The following is a 21,802-nucleotide window of genomic DNA, read 5'->3' on the forward strand; positions in this document are numbered from 1 at the left end:
TGGACCTGGGGCCCAGCAAAACCAGCAAATGTAACCAGACGGCCTGACGTCTAACCTCTCTCTGACTGGCCACTCTCAGTCATGCCTCAGGGGTCCCCGCATCCCTTCACCAGCGTCTGCCCAAGAGTCAAGACCCACGCCTGCTCTCTGGGCCGGCAATGGTGTCAAGAAACTGAATAGGAAGCTTCATTACCTGTTTCAAGTTCAAAAGAAAGGAAACCTACTATTATTTACCAACCTGCAGAGAACGTACTCCCATATTTTACTGCGAAAGAAAGACAGAGAGAAAGAGGGAAAGAGGGAAAGAGAGAAAGGGAGAAAGAGAGAGAGAGAGAAAGAAAGAGAGAAAGAAAGAAAGAAAGAAAGAAAGAAAGAAAGAAAGAAAGAAAGAAAGAAAGAAAGAAAGAAAGAAAGAAAGAAAGAAAGAAAGAAAGGAGAGAGAGAGAGAGAAAGAAAGAAAAGAAAGAAAGAAAGAAAAAGAAAGAAAGGGAAAGAAAGAAAAAAGCTGCTGCGTTAACTCTACATACCGAAGACAACACAGAAAATCAGAACTGAATAGAAGTGCTGAACAGACAGAGTGGGGAGCAAGGGCTTCGGATTAAAGTTTAGACGAAAAAGCAAGCCTTTGTGAAATGGCTGGAAACAAAGCTGATTGAACTAGATCTTTCTGACTGTAGATGCTCTGAGACTTTTTTTTTTCTTTCCCCAAGTTCCTTCCCTTCTCTTTCCTTTGCCACTTTGAGTTGAAAAATCAAGAAAAATGTTTATGCTGTATAAAAACCCACCCTCTTGTTATAGCACCAATAAATGCCATTGGTTCCTAAAAGCTCAAAGAATATTTGTTTCACATTCAGAAGTAGGTTACTTTTCTCTAGAAAACATGTCACATGCTTCTCCAGGATAAATGAAGGGTAAAAATCTAGCTATTAGCTGTTGGTTACAATTATGGAGAAAGGATCCCTCCTTTTTCTCTCAGCCAGTTTCCCTCTCCTCCCTTTCTGACCTACTTTCCCTCACCAGCTAGTGATTCGGCCTGTCTGGCTTTGAAGGGTGACACTACAGCAGGGAGAACCCAGTCTGATCCTTCTTTCCGGGACCAAAAGTATCTCCCAGCCTGAAACACAGCCTCACAATCCAAAGTGTTAGATCATCTGTCACTGGAAACCAGCCTGCGGGAGATTATCTTAAAGGGCGATGCAGTGAAGCAGTTACATGGGAGACAGAACATACAACTTTTAAAAACACTGTTATGTAAACTGAGGCTGGGATACAACTGTCGTACGGTAACATACCGTTTCCAAATGCACTGTATCTTAAATGACTGAAATGGAAGTGCAGATGTGTTCTAGAAAAATGTGCCACACGACTTAAGCTCTTCTTCTTGGGAAGATAACACTTAAAAATGTAGGTGAAGGAGGGGAGTAAAATTTTATGTTTTTCAGTAATTTAATAAATACAAGTAGACACCTGTTTCATCTGTATCCTAAAAGTTAATAATTAACAGTTGATCAAACCCTCTTTGGAACTTCATAAGGAAAATACAGAAAATACTTTGAGAACTGTGACTCATTCACATACAAAATCTGAAGGCCGTATAGTGGATAAAGGCAGTTTCTAGATTCAGGCTACTAAGAATTTTTTAGACAGGCATCATCATTGCCCTATGGTTGCTATAACAACTAGGCAAGTTACTTGAGCTACTGGAGACCAGGTTTCTGACAGCAAGAGAGGAGGGTTACTACCACCAACCCTCATGGCTGATATAAGCCTTAAATAAGATGTAGATGGTTCTTAGCACAAGGTCTGACACACAGGACTCAAATGGTAGCTATGATTTCATAAATAATATCTAAAGAATTAAAGTCAGATACTTTAGACTCAGTTCAGATTCTCCACTCTTAATAAATATATAAAGTTATTATCTTCTCAGACAAAACTGGAAGAATAATACTCAATTTAAGAGTAGGATTCCTAAAAAAAAATTAAAATTGAAGGTATCAAAACGACAAATTATAATTCTTTGTAGAATAAAAGAATTTAGTAATTACAGCAAAGTCTCTACTTTCTCAGAGTTCTAACAGCAAAACATTTGATTGGGCAAAGGACCAACCTGAGTTGGTTAAAAATGACAATTAATAAATCCCCCAGAGACAAACCAGCCACTAAATTTCCATGGTCTGTACACTAGTGCTCCCCTGTTGTTTGCACACCAGGAATCCAACTAAGTGCCTTGTCGTCTCACAGATGGAATCACCATCTTTAAATCTATTACTCAAAAGAATTTAAACAACAACCCATCATACCTAGAAAGCCACCACCCTCTTGAGTGATCAATATCCTCTCATTTGCAAAGATTCTACTGTCCTTAAAAGTGTTCTACCACATGGCCCAGCAACTCCACTCCTGCATATACATCTAAGAGAATTAAAAACACATGTCCACACAAAAACTCACATATGATATCCATAATAGCACTGTTCATAACAGCCCCAAAGTAGAAACAACCCAGATATCCATCAGTGATGGATAAACAAAACAATGGAATATGCATTCAATTCAGCCGCAGAAAGGAATGACGTACTGACACATGCTACACGGATGAAGCCTGAAAACATGATGCTAAGTGGAAGAGGCCAATCACAAAAGGCCAGACGCTGTGTGATTCCATTTATGTGAAATGTCCAGAATAGGCAAATTCATAGAGACAGAAAGTATGGTTAGCAGTTGCCAGGAACTGGGGGAGGACAGAATGGGAAGTAACTACTAACAGGTACAGAGTTTCTTGGGGTGAGGGGTGAGGAAAATGCTGTAAATTTAGACAGCGGTTATGGTCACACAACATGGGAGTATATACTAAAGCCACTGCACTGTACACTAAAAGGGGTGAATTTTACGGGTATGTGAATTATATTTCAATAAAGCTGTTTTTTTTTTAAGTATTCTACAGTGTAAGTATATACACTTTTACAATATTTGTACATACCTACAATAAGTTTTAAATTTAGAGACACAGTTTCATATCTATTTAAATTAATGTTAATTTTTTAAGATTATAAAACATTAGCATAGCTGAGGGCATCGTGGAATATTGCATAACCAAGTTTGACAATCACTGATACATATTAAAGATTTACTTAAATCTCCATTAAACTAGCAACTTTAAACTCCTAGAACCGGCAATCTGCCCTTTGGTGAGTTAGCTTAAATTGCAACTTCTTACATTTGAACGGAATCAAGAAACTCTACAAGTTAAATAGTATGTCTTGGAGTACAGTCGTCCCTCGGTCCCCGTTGGGGACAGGTTCTGGGAGCGTCCCCCCTCCCCCGCCAATACCAAAATCCGTGGATGCTCAAGTCCCTTATGTAAAATAGCCAGTACAGCTGGAGTTCTGCACCTGTGGATCAGGAGGGCCGACTGTACACAGCAGACAACATAACCTTCGCAGCACCCATCGAGGACCACATAGCTAGTGAGTGAAACACGTGAACACCGTATCTGTAGAACAAGGCCATAACAGTACCACTTCTACTATATGTGGCGACACTTCACAGGGGAGTCAGCAAACCTGTCCCATAAAGGACCAGACAGTAAATATTTTCGGCTTTGTGGATCAGACCGTTTCTGACGCCCCCACAGTGTGAACGCCGCCCCGGACCAACTCTCCCTGGCTTTGATCAGTGCTGTCCAACAGAACTTCCTGAAACCATGGAAGTAGTCTATTACCTATTGAGCCCCTGAAACACCACTACAGGCAACTAATGATTTCAAATGTAAACAGCCACACCCAGCTGGGGGCTACTGCCCGGAACAGCACTGCTTTAGGCTACCAAGTAGCCAACTTCACCTCTGTTCACAACACAGGAAGGTAAATGAGTTAACTTTTAAAGCTAAAAACGAACCTTATGATTATACTGCAGGATGAACTGGAAGAGAACACGTGATGTAAAATTTCTAACAACTCACAGATCAGACCACTAAATAATCAAAATCCTAAGCGAACTGATCTCAGCTCAAGCAGGAGGATACGTGTAGAGTTCCATGTATCTGGATTTCGCCATACTTTGTCTGGTATACACTTGTTGGATTCCAGCTCTGAGGTCGTCCCAGATCTGGTCAAGGCCAATCTGCTTCAGTCCATGGGGATTCTGACTCCTGTTGGATGACATCGTGAGTGATATTCTGAAGTCGTCCAGTGCAGCAATCCTTATTCAAGGTACAGCTAATTCTCCATTAGATGAAAATATACAGTATCATTCCAAATTTATTCACAGCAGCTCAGAAAGGATGTCCTTTAAATGTAGAGAATGAAATCTCATTGCAGGCAAACCTGAAGAAAAAATAAAGGGAATTAATTAATCCTTTTTCAACATCCTGCATGGGCGTGGGGGTGTAACAGGATGCCTGCCACATGATAGAAATAGTCTGCAGGCCTCAGCAGGTACCACTCTAATCCAGAGATTAGTTCTCTTTCTACGTGGAAACACTCATATTCTATGGTCTGTGCAATATGCTTACTTAGACATTTAGCTCAAAAATCATTATGACTATTAGTGCTCATGAGAAAAGCTGGGTAAAACTTACACAGCACAACCAACATGCTGCTCTGCAGGCCTTCTAAAGGTATCAGAACAAACTATATTACTTGACCTACGTAACAGTTAGAAAGACAAACTCAAAGGAAAAAAGGCAAAGGAAATTTCCAGAAAGAAAAGCACAAAAAGCTAATACAAAAAGCCAGACATTCAATCTCACTAGTTACCTGTGAATTTAAAAAAGTTTTCATTTAGCATCTGGCAAAATGCAAATGCTGGTGAGGCTGAAGGTGAGAAGAAATGGTCACTCCCTTTCTAGGGGTTGGGAGGGGCATGTTGGGTGTCTTGAGGGATCTTAGTTCCCCAACCAGGCACCGAAACTGGGCCCAGCAGTGAAAGCACCGAATTTTAACCATTGGACTGCCAGGGAATTCCCGGTCACTCCCTTTTTAGAAGGGAATTGGGCAAGAATTACCAAAATTTAAAATGTACCCTGAATTTAGGGAGACCTGGGTTTGAAGCGCAGCTCCACACCTACAAATATATGGTCTTGAGCAAGTTACATAAACTTCTAACTGCTCTAAGCCTCAATTTCCTAGCCTGCAAAATGGGGGCAAATCTATTTAACATACAGTAAACGCTCAACAAGCGGTAACGGCTATTATTTCTAAGTGAATGAAGCCACTGCAAAATACAGTTTATAATGCCTGAGGACTGTGCATCCTCAGATAAAGAATTTCAGCTTTCCAATATTCTATTAAGTCAGTACTTCCCAACACACAATATCACAGACATGCTTTAAGGATTGTCTATGTACATCACATCAAAATGTGCAGGTTTTTAAACAAGTATTTCCAGTGCAAAAGTAAGAAACGGCTCCAGAAAATACATGTTGTTGGGAGGTAACTGGTATCTGGAACAGTAAGCACAGGTTGTCGAAGCCTGCAAGGGACTCAGTGTGGGAAGACATTCTGGAACCTTTTTGAAACATTGAAAATGTTGAAGTATGTGGGCCGAGCGATGGGATTCAGAATGTCCTGCTTGAGCAGTGGAGGAGCTGAGGGTGCGGGGCATGGAGACTAATATCACCCTGTTTGGTCCTGGAGGATGACTGGTTAGCCAAAGACGGGTAAGATTCCTCAAGGGAGGAACAACCTAAGACAGGCACAGTCACAGAGGGGCCAACACGGGTGGGGCACAGACCCTTAATCCTTCTGAGAGAGGTCTCCTTCCCCCAGGGCTGCTTTGCTCTCCACACCCAGCTCAAATCAGGACCCAGGAGGCAAACAAAGATCATTGCCCCCAGTCATGTGAGGCCTTTGATTGTTTATGGGATTAACCTGGGAGTGTCAGACCCTTAGACTATGCCGAAAACTCAATAAAAGCAACGGGGGATTAATCAACGAGGCTCTTGATCCGAGAGGTCTTGAGCCCCCCGGTCCCACTTTTCTCTTCAGTCTGTGTCTGTGTTTTCTTCAAGCTTGCGGCACCCGTCACTCGCCTCGCCTCGAGTCGCCGAGCTGGTCTCGGCAACTCAGTGCATCCTGCTTCCTCAACGGTGTGACAGAGCTCTCCGGGGGGCTAAAGCATGTTTAAGGACAATGTAGGCCACATATGTGGATTAAGTCTGAAATTCGGAAGCCTAAATCATCTCTAACATTCATAAGCTAAGCTATGGGACTCAACAGTGTATGAGACCACACCACCATTCCTAATCCTGAAAATATTTTATGTCATACATTCAAATAGGTATGTCCAAATGTGAAATATAAAAATGTCTAACATAAGAACAAATCTCCAAGTTTTAAGAAACGAACAACTCAGCAACCACTCTGCACATGCTTTCCTAATATAATTTCAATCTGCCTTTCCTCTGCCTCAGGTGGTACACACCATCACCCCACTTGACAGGAATCAGGGTGTTTTGGATTGGCAGTACCACCCGACAGCATCACTATTTAAACCTACACTCCTTCCCCCGTCACTTTTTTACTTTTTCCCTACAGGGAAATTATCACTTAATTTTCCCAGACTCACAGTTCAATTAATTCTATCTTAGGTAGCCTTCTCATACCCATCTAGACACGCTATTTACTCCCTTTTCTAATTTCTACCAGCAACTGAAAAAAAAAGTTCCATTTTTCCCATTTTTATCTTTACCTCACCTTATATTTCAACTGGGTACCATAAAAGTAAATTCAATTATGACAGATTAAAAAAAAAAGATGACAGGTAAGCATAGGATGGGGACGTATCAAACTTTTGTTCTTCAAAATTCCATCGGCCAGTGACTCACAACATTTAATCTCCAGCCCAGATTTCTTCTCTGAACTCCAGGCCTGTCTCTGTATCCAAGGGCCAAGTTCACAACTTTTCCTGATCTGATCTCAAACCTGATCTCAGACCCAGCAGATCCACAACTGGACTCAGGATCTTCCTCCAAATTCCATCCTCCACCAATGCTCCCCATCTTAGTGAGTGGCAACTCCATGTACCCACAAACCAGAAACCTGGGAATAATTCTAGGGCCTCATCCCTCATCTTTCACATTCAACTGCTATGGATTTTAACTTTCAAGGTCATTTCAAATCCACTCATCTCTATTTCCTCTTTCAACAACTGTCATCACCCTCTCTTACCTGGATCATTGTTTTCATAGTCTAAACTGGACTCCCATATCTCCCAAAACTTCTGTCACTCCCCGTCTCTTCTTCACATAGCAGTTGAGGCTAAAACTGTCACTGTGACTAGGCTGTCATCCTGAGAGGGACGGCAGCCCGGGCAGCCCGAAGCAGAGAAACCCTTACCATGGCAGAATCACCTCACTCCTCATTTGCCTCTTACAGAACTCCCCCCTCATCCCCCTGGGGACAGCCACACAGACTCTGGCCCCCTTTCTCGGACGTGCCAGTCCCCTCCCTTTCCACTCCTGAGCGTCTGTGCGTTTGCTGCTGCTTCTGCCCGGAAAGCTCCCCTTCAAGTTCTTTTCCAGCCACAGAAGACACACTAAGGAACTCCCAGGCGAGGTTCAGGTTCGCCCATTCCCAGGCCTTTCCCTTCTCAACTCTGAGTCGACACTCCACGTGTCTTTCCTGGGACCCTCCCTGCACCGGCGAGAAGACCCCCAGGAACAGAGACCGCCTCCTTCACTCACCACAATACCCCTGAGCCCAGTGCGGAGCAGCCAGAGAGCTCCAGCAATGTTTTGCATGAATAAACGAAAGAGGAAATTAAGGAATCGATGAGTTAACATGTTTTTAAAGGACTTAGAAATAAGGAAATACCAGTATCATCGAGCAACTAAACTCGCCCCAAATCCCCCTGTAGAATCTCCACAAATTCTATCTTGTTCCCTTTCAACTTTTTCCTTCAAACACCAGATTTCAGGCTAAAATTTATTTCTTGCTGTTTCATTTAGTCATGTTTTATATTATCCTGGTCACTGCAAATGTATACATATTTTAACACTGTGTTTAAGCAGACTGATGAGTTATAGAAATGTAGTGTCCATTAATACTTATCTAACAAATATTTAGTAGGAAATGACCCTGTGCCTGGCACTGTCCTCTGCCCTGGTTAGGTACTGCTAACAGTAAATCAAAGCAGACGTGGTCCACTTCCATACCACGACTGCCACGGAATAAACCATCTAAGAGGCCTGCGTACACATCTTTGGTTTACAACCCACTTGCAAACTGGAAACTTTATGTACCAGGCATTTGTGCCAAAAGTGTTTGCTCACAAGAGCCAATTACACTCACAGACGATTAGAGGTTAACCTCAAAAGATGGTTCTGGCCCTTCCTTTTACAGATGAAGAAACAGTCTCAAAGAAGCAATCAGAGCTGATCAAGGTCACAGCGCTAGAAAGTGACCAGACCCAGGCCAGAGCTCTGGATTCTCAAGCCAGGACTCCCCAACACTCTAGTCTGAACTTTACGGTCTTTCTTCTTTTTTTTAAACTTTCTTGTTCATTTTTAAGGTGTTAAACAGGGAAACCACTAACAGAGCCATAAGGAAAAAAAAAAACACATTCACCAACTACCTATTAATCTTATAAACCTGAGCAGCTCTAATGAATGGATAAAGAAGATGTGGCATATATATACAATGGAATATTACTCAGCTATAAAAAGGGATGAGATGGAGCTATATGTAATGAGATGGATAGACCTAGAGTCTGTCATACAGAGTGAAGTTAGTCAGAAAGAGAAAGACAAATAGTGTATGCTAACTCACATAGACGGAATCTAAAAATGGTACTGATGAACTCAGTGACAAGAACAAGGATGCGGATACAGAGAATGGACTGGAGAACTCGAGGTATGGGAGGGGGCGGGGGGTGAAGGGGAAACTGAGACGAAGCGAGAGAGTAGCACAGACATATATATACTACCAACTGTAAAATAGATAGTCAGTGGGAAGTTGCTGTATAACAAAGGGAGTCCAACTCAAGGATGGAAGATGCCTTAGAGGACTGGGGCGGGGAGGGCTGGGGGGACTCGAGGTGGGGGGAGTCAAGGAAGGGAGGGAATACGGGGATATGTGTATAAAAACAAATGATTGAACTTGGTGTACCCCCCAAAAAATAAAATAAAAAAATATATATATACAATATATACATAAAAAAAAAAGAGCTGATAGTTTGAAAGAGCAAATCAGTCCTAATTGTATCAATACTAAATCTATTCAAATATTTTGAAATTTAAAACAGCTGAGCTATTAAAAAAAAAAAAAGCCTGACTTTTTAAAAACTAAAAACACTGCAAATATCAGAGCGGTATAAAGTTGAGATAGCACTTATCATCCAACCCAGCCCCCACCCAACCCCAGGGGCAAGGCTAAGACACACCAAATCAAACGTCAGTAATTCCCCCACAATACCTCACTGTCCTTGTTCCACATCAGCACCCAGATGTGTTCTTTCTTCCTCGTATTGCACATCTGATTCCAGTTATGAGCCTACTCTATCAAGAGTCACTGGTATTCTGAGATCAAACACAACCTTCTCATGTTAAAATGTCAAGTCTACTTTATTACATGTTTCCTGTCTAGTTCTACACATGGAAATCGGCCACACTGAATCTCAGCTTATGTGGAGACTATGCTGCAAAGGCAGCAAAGTACTCCACTCCTGCTTTCAGGTGCTTTATTGTTTTCCCTTTTAATGTACTCATTCCCTTTTTCTAGTTGTCCCCACTGAGTATCCAAAATTCTTATATAGTTGATCCAAGGTTCACAAGAATTCACACCTCCTTATTGACCTAATTGAGAAGTTTAAAGAGGGTAACCTTACCTTATATTTTTAATATCCCCCAGAAAGCCTCACATGTATATAGTTAACATGTATCACTCATACGACAACAAAGAAATCTAAAACTAAATCTAAAAGAAAACATTATAAGTAAGTACATCAGAAAAAGGTCCTAGGGACTTCCTAGGTGGCGCAGTGGTTAAGAATCCACCTGCCAACGCAGGGGACACGTATTTGAGCCCTGGTCCAGGAAGATCCCACATGCCGCAGAGCAACTAAGCCCACGGGCCACAACTACTGAGCCTGTGCTCTAGAGCCCGTGAGCCACAACTATTGAGCCTGTGTGCCGCAACTACTAAAGCACATGCACCTAGAGCCTGTGCTCTGCAACAAGAGAAGTTGCTACAATCAGGAGCCCATGCATCACGATGAATAGCAGCCCCCACTCGCTGCAACTAGAGAAAGGCCGTGTGCAACAACGAAGACCCAACACAGCCAATAAATAAATAAATAAATTTACAGAAAAAAGAAAAAGGTCCTAAAAATCTGGAAATCTGGTCACATGCTGACAGCAGCTGAGCTGCTGGTCTCAGGCTGGGCTCCCTGGAGCAGATGCTGGGACAGAGCTTGGGTGGAAGATGCTTCTTAGGGATGATACCCGTGAGGGGCAGAGGAGGAAGCAGGGCTGGGCAGAGAAGGAGGGAAACTGTGAGGTGGCCCCCACCTGACAGGCAGCGGGGATCCAGTGCTGCCTGGACGTGGCATACAGGGCTGCAGAGCCAGCCTTTCTGCTCCTGCCGGCTCAGTCCCTGCACGTGGGCAGAGCAGGGTGGCTCTGCAGCTGGAATCCCTGGAGAAGCCTACAGCTGGAGGCCACCTGCTGATCACAGGTGGAGTCACATCTTTCCCTGAAGGGGCATCTGGGTGGGGCCCAAATGGACACAAGATGCTCTGGTGATGGAGTTTTCCACCTTGGGGTGTGTGGGGGGTTTGTGTGTTTGGATTTCATCTGCTTATGCAGCACTCAGTGTTTGACTGTAAAATGGAGTAATAAAATACAATAATATAGGTGCCCATAAAAGACTGGCTTAACTGTCAATGTTGAATGTTCAGGAATAAACCACTTTACAAACCATATACCTTCCATCTCATAACCAGGCCATCAAAAACTATCAATAATCAGACCTCAAGAAAAGCCAGAGGCTTAAATGGTTCTGCGTTAAGGAATAAAAATATTTTCCCAATAATTCATATCACATAGCCCAAAACTCAGGATGTCCAAGAAGCTGAGAGATATTAAAAACAAAGAACAACTAAACAAAATGAAACACACACTTAGGAAATCTGGTGGTTTTCAAAAGTACTGTTACAGTAGGTCCCTGGCATCACAGCGCTCACCAATTGTGGTTATGAATATCCAGGAGGAACACTGAGGTAGAATCTGCAGATTTGCTACTTCACCATTTGGAAGCACAGGCCCCAGCACGGGGAACCAAGGCACAAAATGCAACCAACCCAACCAAGGGCAGGAACCGACGGCAGAACCGAGAAGCCTGGACGACTAACAGCACTACTCACCCTCCCGCCCTCGCTTCGCCTTCCTCTCTCCCAGGAAAGTAAGATAACGGAGTGGAACCCAGAAGTCAAATAAAAAAGGCATCCAACAGATGGGAGGTTGTCTATGTAAGCCCTCACCTCATGGAAAAGAGTGTTGTTCCAAAGGGATAGGAAAGCCAACAGAATCAATATTAAACAAGTTTCAAACAATTCAAATTGTGAACTAATTAGCCTATTTCTCAAGAGTAACGGTGTGTAAGGTTCTTTTGTTGAGTACAAGCGTGAACTAACCAAACGACCTCCAAGAGACCTGAAAAATACATCCTCTTTGATATTAGTAATTCGGAGTTTCATCAGTAAGGAAAGGGCTTTCTTAAAAGAGCACTTATAACAGCCGCCTATAGACACCAATCAGAATGTCAGCTGAACAGATTGTGGAGGGAAGCGGGGGAAACGCTAGCTTCACTGAAGCTAAATATTTCGTTTGCTACAAGACTTCAGAGGCCTTAATAAGTGAACATGTCTTATCAGTTTCCGTCAGAAAAACAGTATAAAGCATCTCCTACTCAAACTGACTTGGCCAGAGCATATTTTTTCCTGAACATATCTCAGGAGTGGATTTTCAAGAAAACACTAATGTTTCAAGGACCAACATAACTTAAGAAAAAAAAAGGAAAAGAAGGGTAAATCTGCGCTGTCTGTGCAGATCCCTACAGGGTCCTAACTCTCTTGGGATCAACCACACACTGTTCTACAGCTTTCCACTTAACAATGAGATAAATCTCACTTCACTTAATGAAACACGCCTCGCTGTTTTTTGAGCGTATAATAATCTACTGTCTGTCACAAGAGCGCCCTGCCAGAGAGCTTCCAGGTGTTGCTTTCTAACAGCTGTAAGTAATACTGCAACAGGTGGCCTATGGGTTTCTCTTCTGTTGACTTGCATGTGTAGGATGAATACCCACGTGAATCTACAGGATAAACACACCATGGAACCATCTACCAGGACAGGACACCTCAGAGGGGGAAGACGGGCAGGAGGTAGTTTACGCTGGGCCCTGGTGAATCTGAGGTGCTTGAGAGCTCATCTCTGACAGGCACGACCTGAGTCTGGGAACCAGAGTTAATCAGAGAAATTACAGAAAAAGATGGGCCCAAACTGAATCTTGAAGAACATTTAGGAACCGACTAGACGGTGGGGAACCCACAGGGTTTGTATTTGCAAAGTTACAGCCCAAAACAACGAGACCTATCCTGGAGGCCAGAAAAGGCCTCGGCCGGCTGGGCCTGACCTAGTCGCTGCCCTTTACTTCTTGTGTGACCTTGGGTAAATTACTCAAGATCTCTGAGGGTCAGGGTGTAGTGTCTGTAAATGCTGGCTGTTATTTTCATCACCATGACAGGATCTGAAATGTAGCTTCTGACTTTAGAGCTACCTAAGTCCCTGGGGACCTGAGCAAGGCAGATTTCACAGTGGTTTCAAGAGCAGGAATCAAACTGTGCTGGGAGGAATGGAAGCACAGACTATCTTTAGGAATTCCAGCCCTGGAGGCTGGGCGGGGATGCGATGGCCCGAGAAAGAGCCGGGGGTGGGAGGGCAGGGGGCTGTGGCTGGAAGGGGATGCGGGGTTGGTGACTGTGGAAGGGGCGCGACTGGGTGGCCGGCCGAGAGGGGCTGCAACATCAGGGAGAGGTGGAGGCACCGGAGGCCGCGTCACCTGCGATGGGGGACAGGGCGCGGGGGCGGCGGGCTGAGCAGTCCGGCAGCACCGGGAGGGGGGACCAGAGGAGTCCTGAGCCGGTCTCCGGGCAGAAAGCACCAGAGGCCCGGCCTGCCTTCCACAGGAGCCTGCGGGATGTGGGGGAACAGCAACGGCCCCACCTCGGCTTCAGTCTCGGAGGAAAGCGGTGGAGAGAGGCTTGTGAGGAGTTTCCCACTCCCAGAAATGGGCTCCAGAAGGTCCCAGGAAGCACCAAGGTGGGGAAAGAAGGGAGGGCAGGGGTAGGAACCCAGTGGTTGGGGGCAGACAACACAGCTACAGGGGGTTAGTTCAGAGATGGGAGAGACCCTGGGGAGACACAGGGGGTTCAGGCCCCTGGTTTCAGGGAGGAGGAGGGTGGGGGCCGGCCGTGGCCCTGGGACTGGACACATCTCCCGAGCTCAGCTCCGCGCCTTCCCCTAATGTGTTGTTATTCCCCCAACAAGTCCTGAATACAGAGCAGACACGAACAGAAATTAAGACTTTAATGAGTGTAACTACACTTCTACTCTAGGGGAGGAACCCACAAATTTTAAAGTGATAAAAGGATTGCGTCCCCTGCTCAATTTCACCTCAAATACTCAAAAAAAAAAAAAAAAAAATTCAGATACCACTTTTGTCCATTAATGCAGTCCTGACAGTTGCCTCTGTTCCTATAAATTAAGACCAAACACATTTAGCAGATGCTTTTGCACAAGCCAATGCTGAACAGTGTTAAATAAATAAAGCAAAATAATTCAGATGAGAGTTGTAACAGGAACACATGAAACAGGGTTCTTCAAAGACCACAGCTGCTTCTCTTAGGTGACTGCTTTTGAAAAAATGTAAAAAGATAAAAAAGCATGGATTTACACTGTTACAGTATCTTCTAAAAAGAAAGTATTAGAGTTAATGAAAATACAATTAAAATGCACTGTTAAAAAATAAAATAAGGCTAAATTTAGCTTTTCTAATTTAGTAACATTTTAAATCTGACTAAAATGTGAATGATCCTGGGTATTACTTAATATTTTCTAACACTTGGTTAAAAGTAAGCAGAACGCGACTTTTACCTGCAAGTTTGGCATGTAAGATGTGAAATGTATGGCAAAACGATTTAGACCTAAAGGACCATTTGGCTATGCACACCAAGAAATAGATGCAGACACATGCATTTGCTGTACTGTTTATAAGAACAAAACCCCAAACCTGGAAACAACCCGCAAGTTCACCAACAGGAGAATTCACAAATAAACTGTAGGACAGTCGCGCAATAGACCACACACCAATGGAGTCAACTTAGGCTACTTATTTCAACACAGATGAATTTTACAGAGTCCAGAGGGAAAAATGTGACAGAGGAATACATATTGTATGATACCATTTTTATATATGAGTGTTAAAAACACAAAAAACACAGGAGACAAGGCTCGCACTCCCCTGACAGAACGGAGGGTGGGGAGAACGACGGCCTGGAAGGTTCAGCTCACAGCTGGGTGAGGCACTGGCACCAGGGTTTACAGGATCATGTTTAGAAACACACACACACAAACCCCCACCACCCTTGTCAGATACTCTTGTGGGCAAAATGATACGATGGCTGGGATTTATACTTTAAAATACTGCAGAAAAAAAAAGCTGAGTAACAGGTACACTGTAGTTTCTATTTTCCACACTTAAGAGCTCTGCAAACCTATACAACATATGAGGTACAAAGAGAAAGAAAAGAGGATGGGGGTGGGGCGTGAACTGTGGGACACGGATGTGTGTGGGGATGGGACTGGAACACAGCAGCACAGACGCAGGGAGCGAGCCCGCACTGGACACGTCCTGTTCCACAAGGCAGGGAAGAGAGGTGGGTTCCCTGCAGTGGTAGCTTCTCACCTGCATGCTGGAAATACTGTGATGCTTTATCATGATCTAGCTGATACATACAAAGAAATCTCAGTACCACTTAGAACTGAGACTGGAAAGCTCCCAACTTGAGAAATTCTTAAATTCTTTTGGAAAGCCTTAAATTCCACTAGAGTTTTAAATGAACGCAACACCTGAGAGGTAGATCCTGCCAACTTGGGTTTGACGTGCACAGCTGGGATCAGGTAACGAAAGCTTCGGGCTGTGAACTCTGCAGACAGTTCTGGTCAGGATTTTACTAGCCCTCTACACTCTCACTTTGGTAATTCAGGAGTCACAATGGCCAGCAGCAGCAGGACGGGGTGGCACTCACTTCCTCTCCTGGCCCACGGCCGCATGACCGTCTGTGCACCTGCCACTCCAAGCTGCTCCTTAATCCAGCTCTCCCTCCTTCTCTCCCTTCCTGGGCCTTCCAGGGGCCGCAAGTTCAGGTGAATAAAATGCAACACCTCCCTCTCCACCTTTCCTCCACCTTGGTTACCAGAAGCCTCAGTTGCCCAATTCAAAATCCTGGACTGGAGGTGAAGAAAGCACCACCTCCTAACTGCAGACACATCTCCTCCACACACACAGATCGACAGCCACCCCCCCCGCCCCTGACACTTTAAATTAAGGGTCATGCTTAGCCTCTCAACTGCTCCACCTTCCAATTAACTCTCCCTCTGTATTTCCCATCTTGGTAAGAGGTCAGCTTTGATTCCTCCCTGTTCTTATCCCTAATGCAAAGTCAGTTCCATCCACTCCCTCTTCGTCTCTTGAAGTGTCCACTTCTCTTGATACCCACACAACTCCTAGAGTCCAGGAGGTGTCATCATCTCTCACCAGGGTCACTAACAAAAGTCTCTTCACTGGTCCCACCCCATCCTATCCACCCTCCACGATGGTACCCAGGTTAGTTTCTGAAACACAAGCAGCCTTTCATTCTGTTAAATGAGTAACTCTACGACCACCGTCTACACTCTACCGCACCCACGATCACCCGGGACAGTGGCCATCAAGTGGGACTGCTTGCTGCATGTCAGTTTACTTGACGTGTAAAGAAAGGGCCCAATATTTTCTGTAGGCCTTGGTGCTAGACTCTGTGCCGACAGAGAGTCTACATTTTCTTACTGAATCCTTACAATAACCATATTCTCTGCATGGTACTATTTACTTCTTACAAATGAGGACACTCAGGCTTGAAGCTGTTCAATAATTTGCTCAAAGCCACTCTGCTAATAAGAGGCAAGGATTCACACCCAAGTATCTGGATTCCAGAGCCGTGTTCTATCACCCGCCCCTCCATGTTGTTTCCTCAGGAAGGCAGAGATTTTTCTCCACTTCTTTTTTTTTTGGCACACGGGCTTAGCTGCTCCGCGGCATGTGGGTTCTTCCGGGAGCTGGGATCGAACCTGTGACCTCTGCATTGGCAGGCGGATTCTTAACCACTGTGCCACCTAGGAAGCCCTCCACTTCTTTAATAACTGGGCTTACTCTCCAATTTGAGATTACAACATGGCTCCACAGACATCACGCAAAAAGGCAAGTGAAAGGTTCACGATGCACGTGGGTAATGACGAGCCCGAAGGGCTGCAAACCCACAGGTCTCGCGAGAGCAGGCCAGTTCACTCACTGGATGTGTACTCACACTCACACACTTCATTTGAATATTCATTTATTAGTATGTGAATGTTAATTATTTAAATTTCCCACTTTTAAAATCAAAGGAATCTTAAAGAACAGGGGCTAATATCTTATAAATGTAGACCAGCAATGCATGTATTCAATAATCTATCTGTACATCACCAGGAAGGGCATTTACTACCTTAGCAAAGCCTACCTGACTTCGCTATTGAAATACAAGGCCTGCAAAATTTATACTTACTTATAAAATATAAATATATTATTCCATTTCTATATAGAACTAAGGGAACAATTACAATTAAGTTCAAACAATACAGTTGACAAAAGCATAAAAAAATTCCAATTAATATCCTAATAGATGGCTTTCTAGAGACATTAGCTGAGTTTGTTTCCACTTAGTCATTCAAAACCTTTAAATCCACAGCTAGAAAGTAAGAGAAGCAACATAAATACACATCCAGATTGGAACTGCATTCTGCTTCTCCTCAAACAACGAATTCAAAGCCAAGTTCCCAAGACCTGAATGTATCATAAGTGCTCGAATTGCCTTGTTTATGTCTTTACTCAAAGCTAGTGATTAAACATTTGGGCCATTTAAATACCAGGTTTGGTTAACATAAATTTACCACATGACCCATCAATTCCGCCACTAGGTATCTACCCAAAAAACAAGATGACATATGTCCATCCAAAGATCTGTACAAGAATGTTCTCAGCACATTATTTATAAAAGCCAGAAAGCAGAACAACCCAAATGTCCACCAACAGGTGAACGCATAAGCAAAATAGCCTATAGTCATATAAAAGAATACTTAGGCAATAAAAAAGGAAGTACTGATACACAGCACAGCATGGACAACCCTCAAACACATTACGCTAAATGAAAGCCAGAAGCAGAAGACCCTGTGTTACATGATCCCATTTATTACATGAAATGAACAGAACAGGCAAACTACAGAGGCAGGAAGCAGACTCCTGCTTGCCTGGGCCGGAGCGGGGTGCAGACAGGCACAAGGGGTCTTCTGGGTGATGAAAATGTTCTAAAACTGGATTGTGGTGATGGCTACACAACTCTAACTTTACTAAAAATCACTGAATGATACATTCAAAACAAGTGAATTTTATAGTATGTGAATTGTACCTCAAAAAACTTAAAAACAACTGTTAAAAAAAAAAGCTTTAAAGCAAGCTAGCTATAAATTGTTCCGGGTCAAATTCAGGTCATTCATAGAATGGAATGTATCTTTACCACACGACCAGGTTCTGCATGTGTAGGAGGCTTAGCATGAAAAACAGTATTATTTGGTGTTCTACTGGAAAGAAAGCTTTAGGAACAGCTATTTAATATGTTACCAACAGAGGCACTCATACTCTCCTGCAACATAAATCATTAAAAGATAGCTGAAGGTACCAGAAGAGCTGTCACAGGGCAGAGGTATTTTACTGCCACAGTAAAGATATAGACAAAACTGCAACACAAGTTCAGAGGGTCTAGAAGAAGTCACTCCAGGCTACAGTGACAAGAAGGTTCTACAAGTGTGTGTTCTCAACGCTTCTCAGGTAGGACCTGAAGGGCAGCAGAGGAGCAGGGAGGGTGTTTTGCAAAGGAAGAGGAGGTAGAAAATAAAGGTTGAGTGTCCGATTAGGGTTAGAAGCTTCAGAGGCAGGAGGGTGGGTTTGTAGTAACAAGACGCGAGCCCCCCACCCCCCGCCCCGTTTTCTGGCTGCACTGCGGGGCTTGTGGGATCTTAGTATTGAACCCGGGCCCTTGGCAGTTGAGAGTGCAGAGTCCTAACCACTGGACCGTCAGGGAATAATTTCTGCCAGGCCTTTATTCTGAGTGGGCAATAGAGGCCTGCAAGGTTCCAGAGCAGGGAAGTGACATGACTGCCGTGATTTTAGAAACGTTCGCCTGACAGCTCAGTGGAGCTGGGATGAAAGGGGACCAAAGGGCAGTGATACTACCTCAGAGGCACAGCAGTGGAAGAAGAAAGGCTGAACGCTGAAAACCACGCCAAGCAGAAATGAGGAGAAGGCAGATGGAAGGGGCGGCCTTGGTGAGGAACAACATGAGGAGGAAGAGGGCGTCTCTCAAACTTGGACTTTCAAATCTCCAAAAACTTATCTCTGGATTCCGGAATCCAACAGACACTACATTACAAAGTCAAAACGACTTAACTATTGCTGGTGGGGATGTTCACTGAGACAGGCGGTAACTGGCCAAATCCAGTAACACCACAGGTGCACTGACCCTTTGACCCAGCAATCTCACTTCTAGGAATCTATTCCCACGATAAACTGGCCAAAACGACAAGAAGTTGTAAGCTCAAGTTTATCCACCGCAAAAGGCTGAAAATCAACCTAAAATCCACCAAGAGGGAAAGGAGCACTAAATTAGAGCACATCCACACCACGGAGCACCGTGCAGCTGTAACAGGAAGGAGGACGACCTGCACTCACTGACAACACAGTGTCTTCCTAGTGGACACAGCAGCTGAAAGAAGCAAGGCTCCTTGTGTGTGTGAGGGGAAGGGCGCAAATACTCACACACAGGTACAGATCTCTTTATTTTTCTGTTCAAAAAGAAAACAGGTGGAGGATAAACCAAACACTAACACAAATGGTTATCCATGGGTGGAGGAGATGGGTGCAGGTGAGATTCAGTGCGGTCCATGGACAGAACTGGGGGCTGGGGGGGGTGAGAACACAGGTGGGGAAAAAGTACATCATGTTTCCACTCACCTCTGGCTGAAACTGAACCATTCCTCCAATTATGAATGTAGGCGGCAGATCACAACAGCTTTAGCAGGACCTCTGACTCTGCCACCAGGAAATCACAGATGTTTTCATTACTCCATGATAGTTATTGCCAGTTTCATTTCTGCTCTTCAACACTGTGGAATCACAGTAATTCGGCCATAAAGACTTTTATGCCTCAAATAGGAAATATTTAAAATATGTCTATGTGTAATTCTCAAGGGTGATGTTTGCTGTTCTTTGTTGACATCTTTCATGATTGTAAAAAGCAAAAAGTTACCATGTAAAAGTTATTAAAACATCTATCTGTGGAGCCATAGTTGGCCTACAGGGTCTCAACCATTGTGCTCTCTGTTTTAGGTAATACCTGGCAACAATATAATTGTAAATAAATAGGAATTCACAAGCACAAAGTCTCACGAAGTTCTGGGTTAAGTGATGATCATCTAGACGTTCATAAATCTGTTATAAAATTCCTTACATCACTAAATTGAACCCTCATTTAAAACATTCTCATGCTGGAAAAACCCCAGGGGTAAAAGGGTTAAAGGGAAACAACCCAAAAGAAAAAGGTGATATTATTAAGAGAAACTGATAAGTTACGTGAGGAAGCCTGAATCTAGAGGGAAGATGAGAAGCTTAATTTCAGATATGAATGTGAAGTGATTTAAAAAAATAACACCAAAGTGAAAATGTTCAATCAGGCAGTTTGAAAATATAGAACTGCAGCCCAAAGGAAGTCACACCTGTAGAAGTTAATTTAGTAATCTGCAAAAAAGTAAAGTTGTTGGCATCAACATGGATAAAATCTTCACAGCGTAAGGGGAAAACTTACAAGCGATGAGAACTAAAATCTGTACTTAAAGGACACGGGTGAGCCCCCCTCCCAGCCCCCCGGAAGAGTGCTGCAAGCCTGGGGTACACAGGTGTGAGAACCAGAGGCCAGAGAACAGAAGCTAAGGGAGGAGAGTTAGACGAAAATTCTAGTCCTCGAGAGGGTCAAAGTCTGAGGTAAACCAGGGAGAAGGTCTAGGATCAAAAAGTCACTGGCCGCAGTAAGTGCCAGGAGAAGGTGCTTTCAAGAACGCAGCTCCAACAGAGGGGGAGCCAGGCTGCAGCCACGTGGAAACGGCCCACCTAAAACGGCTGGGAGAAGGTGCTGGACTCTGTCACTGATAGAAGCCAACAGACACCTGCCTCTCCTGCTATCTGGTGTCACAGGAGGCCCAGCTCGGGTGATGGTAATGTGATGACATACTGCCCCATTCACCATTATACAACCGAAGTGAACGAGGCACGAGCTTTCCTTTTAAATCCTAAGGCCAGCGTACGAGCGTAACTATTATAGACTTTGAATACAACATGACAACTATCATGTGTCAACTTCTAAGGCAAATCACATACCCCACTCAAAAATAATATACAGTCAATGATGATTACAACAGCTGTCTTATAATAAAACTCCTGTGCAATGTCTCACAGTTGAATGTATGAAGCCTTCAATTCAAAATCTGATATAAAGTTCATGCTTCCCACTGCCCTCCAACAGGGGTCTCCCCTTGGTGATCTCATCAAGACGACTCCCAACTCGGATCACCCCCACACGGGAATGAGAAAATACTACATCCATCACTAAAGAGTAGGGACAAATCCAGAGTCCAAAACCGGGGAGCACTGCTAGTCAGATTCACTCACAAGGGGACCCTCGGTTCCTTCAGTGCCAGTTCTAATTCTGTTAACTCATTTGAAATGAAAGATCCAAACACCAACTTCTCCGAGTTGTTACAGAGATTTAAATGAGACATCATACGTAAAAAGGTCTAGTTCTATGGCTGTAGGAAATTCAGTTATCACTCACAGGAACTCCCCAACTGACAGCTCTTTCTTCCTTCCTTCCTTCTAAAAAAAAAATAATGTAGTAGGAGATGGTCCTTTAAAACCATCTAACTCACCTGATCTTAATCAGAAAATAATTAAAACCTATTAAATGCAAGGTCACTTTTGGTATGTTGACCATTATTCATGTAATATTTGCAAAACCCTCCTTAAAAATAAAAGTAGGGCAAAACTATAAAACTCCTAGAAGACAACATAGGAGAAAAACTACATGTCCTCGGCTAAGGTGTGACTTTTTTTTCTACTTTTCTTTTTAAATCTTTAGTGAATTTGTTACAATACTGCTTCTGTTTTTTTGTTTTGGTTCTTTGGCTGTGTGGATCCTAGCTCCCAGACCAGGGATCGAACCCGCACCCTCCGCATTGTAAGGTGAAGTCCCAACCACTGCACCACCAGGAAAGTCCCTAGGTGTGACTTTTTAGATACAACACTGAAGGCAGGATTCATGAAAAAATCATTAATAAGCTGCATTTCACTAAAATTAAAAACTTCTGCTCTGGGAAGGACACTGTCAAAAGAATGAGAAGACA

General features: G+C 43.7%; 1 protein-coding gene across 5 annotated transcripts in view; it reads right to left on the reverse strand.

Moving 5' to 3' along the window:
- The window catches only part of CUL1 (cullin 1), a 99,695-nt gene that overhangs the window by 61,444 nt on the left and 16,449 nt on the right, over positions 1-21,802 (reverse strand). For 4 of the 5 annotated variants that reach the window (XM_057730227.1, XM_057730224.1, XM_057730225.1 and 1 more), the window contains one exon: positions 4,028-4,328. In XM_057730227.1, coding sequence (XP_057586210.1) covers positions 4,028-4,167 — 140 coding nt within the window. In that variant the 5' untranslated portion in view covers positions 4,168-4,328. Of the gene's footprint in view, positions 1-4,027; positions 4,329-19,361; positions 19,472-21,802 lie in introns of those variants that run through there. The other variant, XM_057730226.1, reaches the window with a different exon arrangement.

Source organism: Hippopotamus amphibius, chromosome 4, assembly GCF_030028045.1.
Source record: "Hippopotamus amphibius kiboko isolate mHipAmp2 chromosome 4, mHipAmp2.hap2, whole genome shotgun sequence".
NCBI lineage: Eukaryota > Metazoa > Chordata > Mammalia > Artiodactyla > Hippopotamidae > Hippopotamus > Hippopotamus amphibius.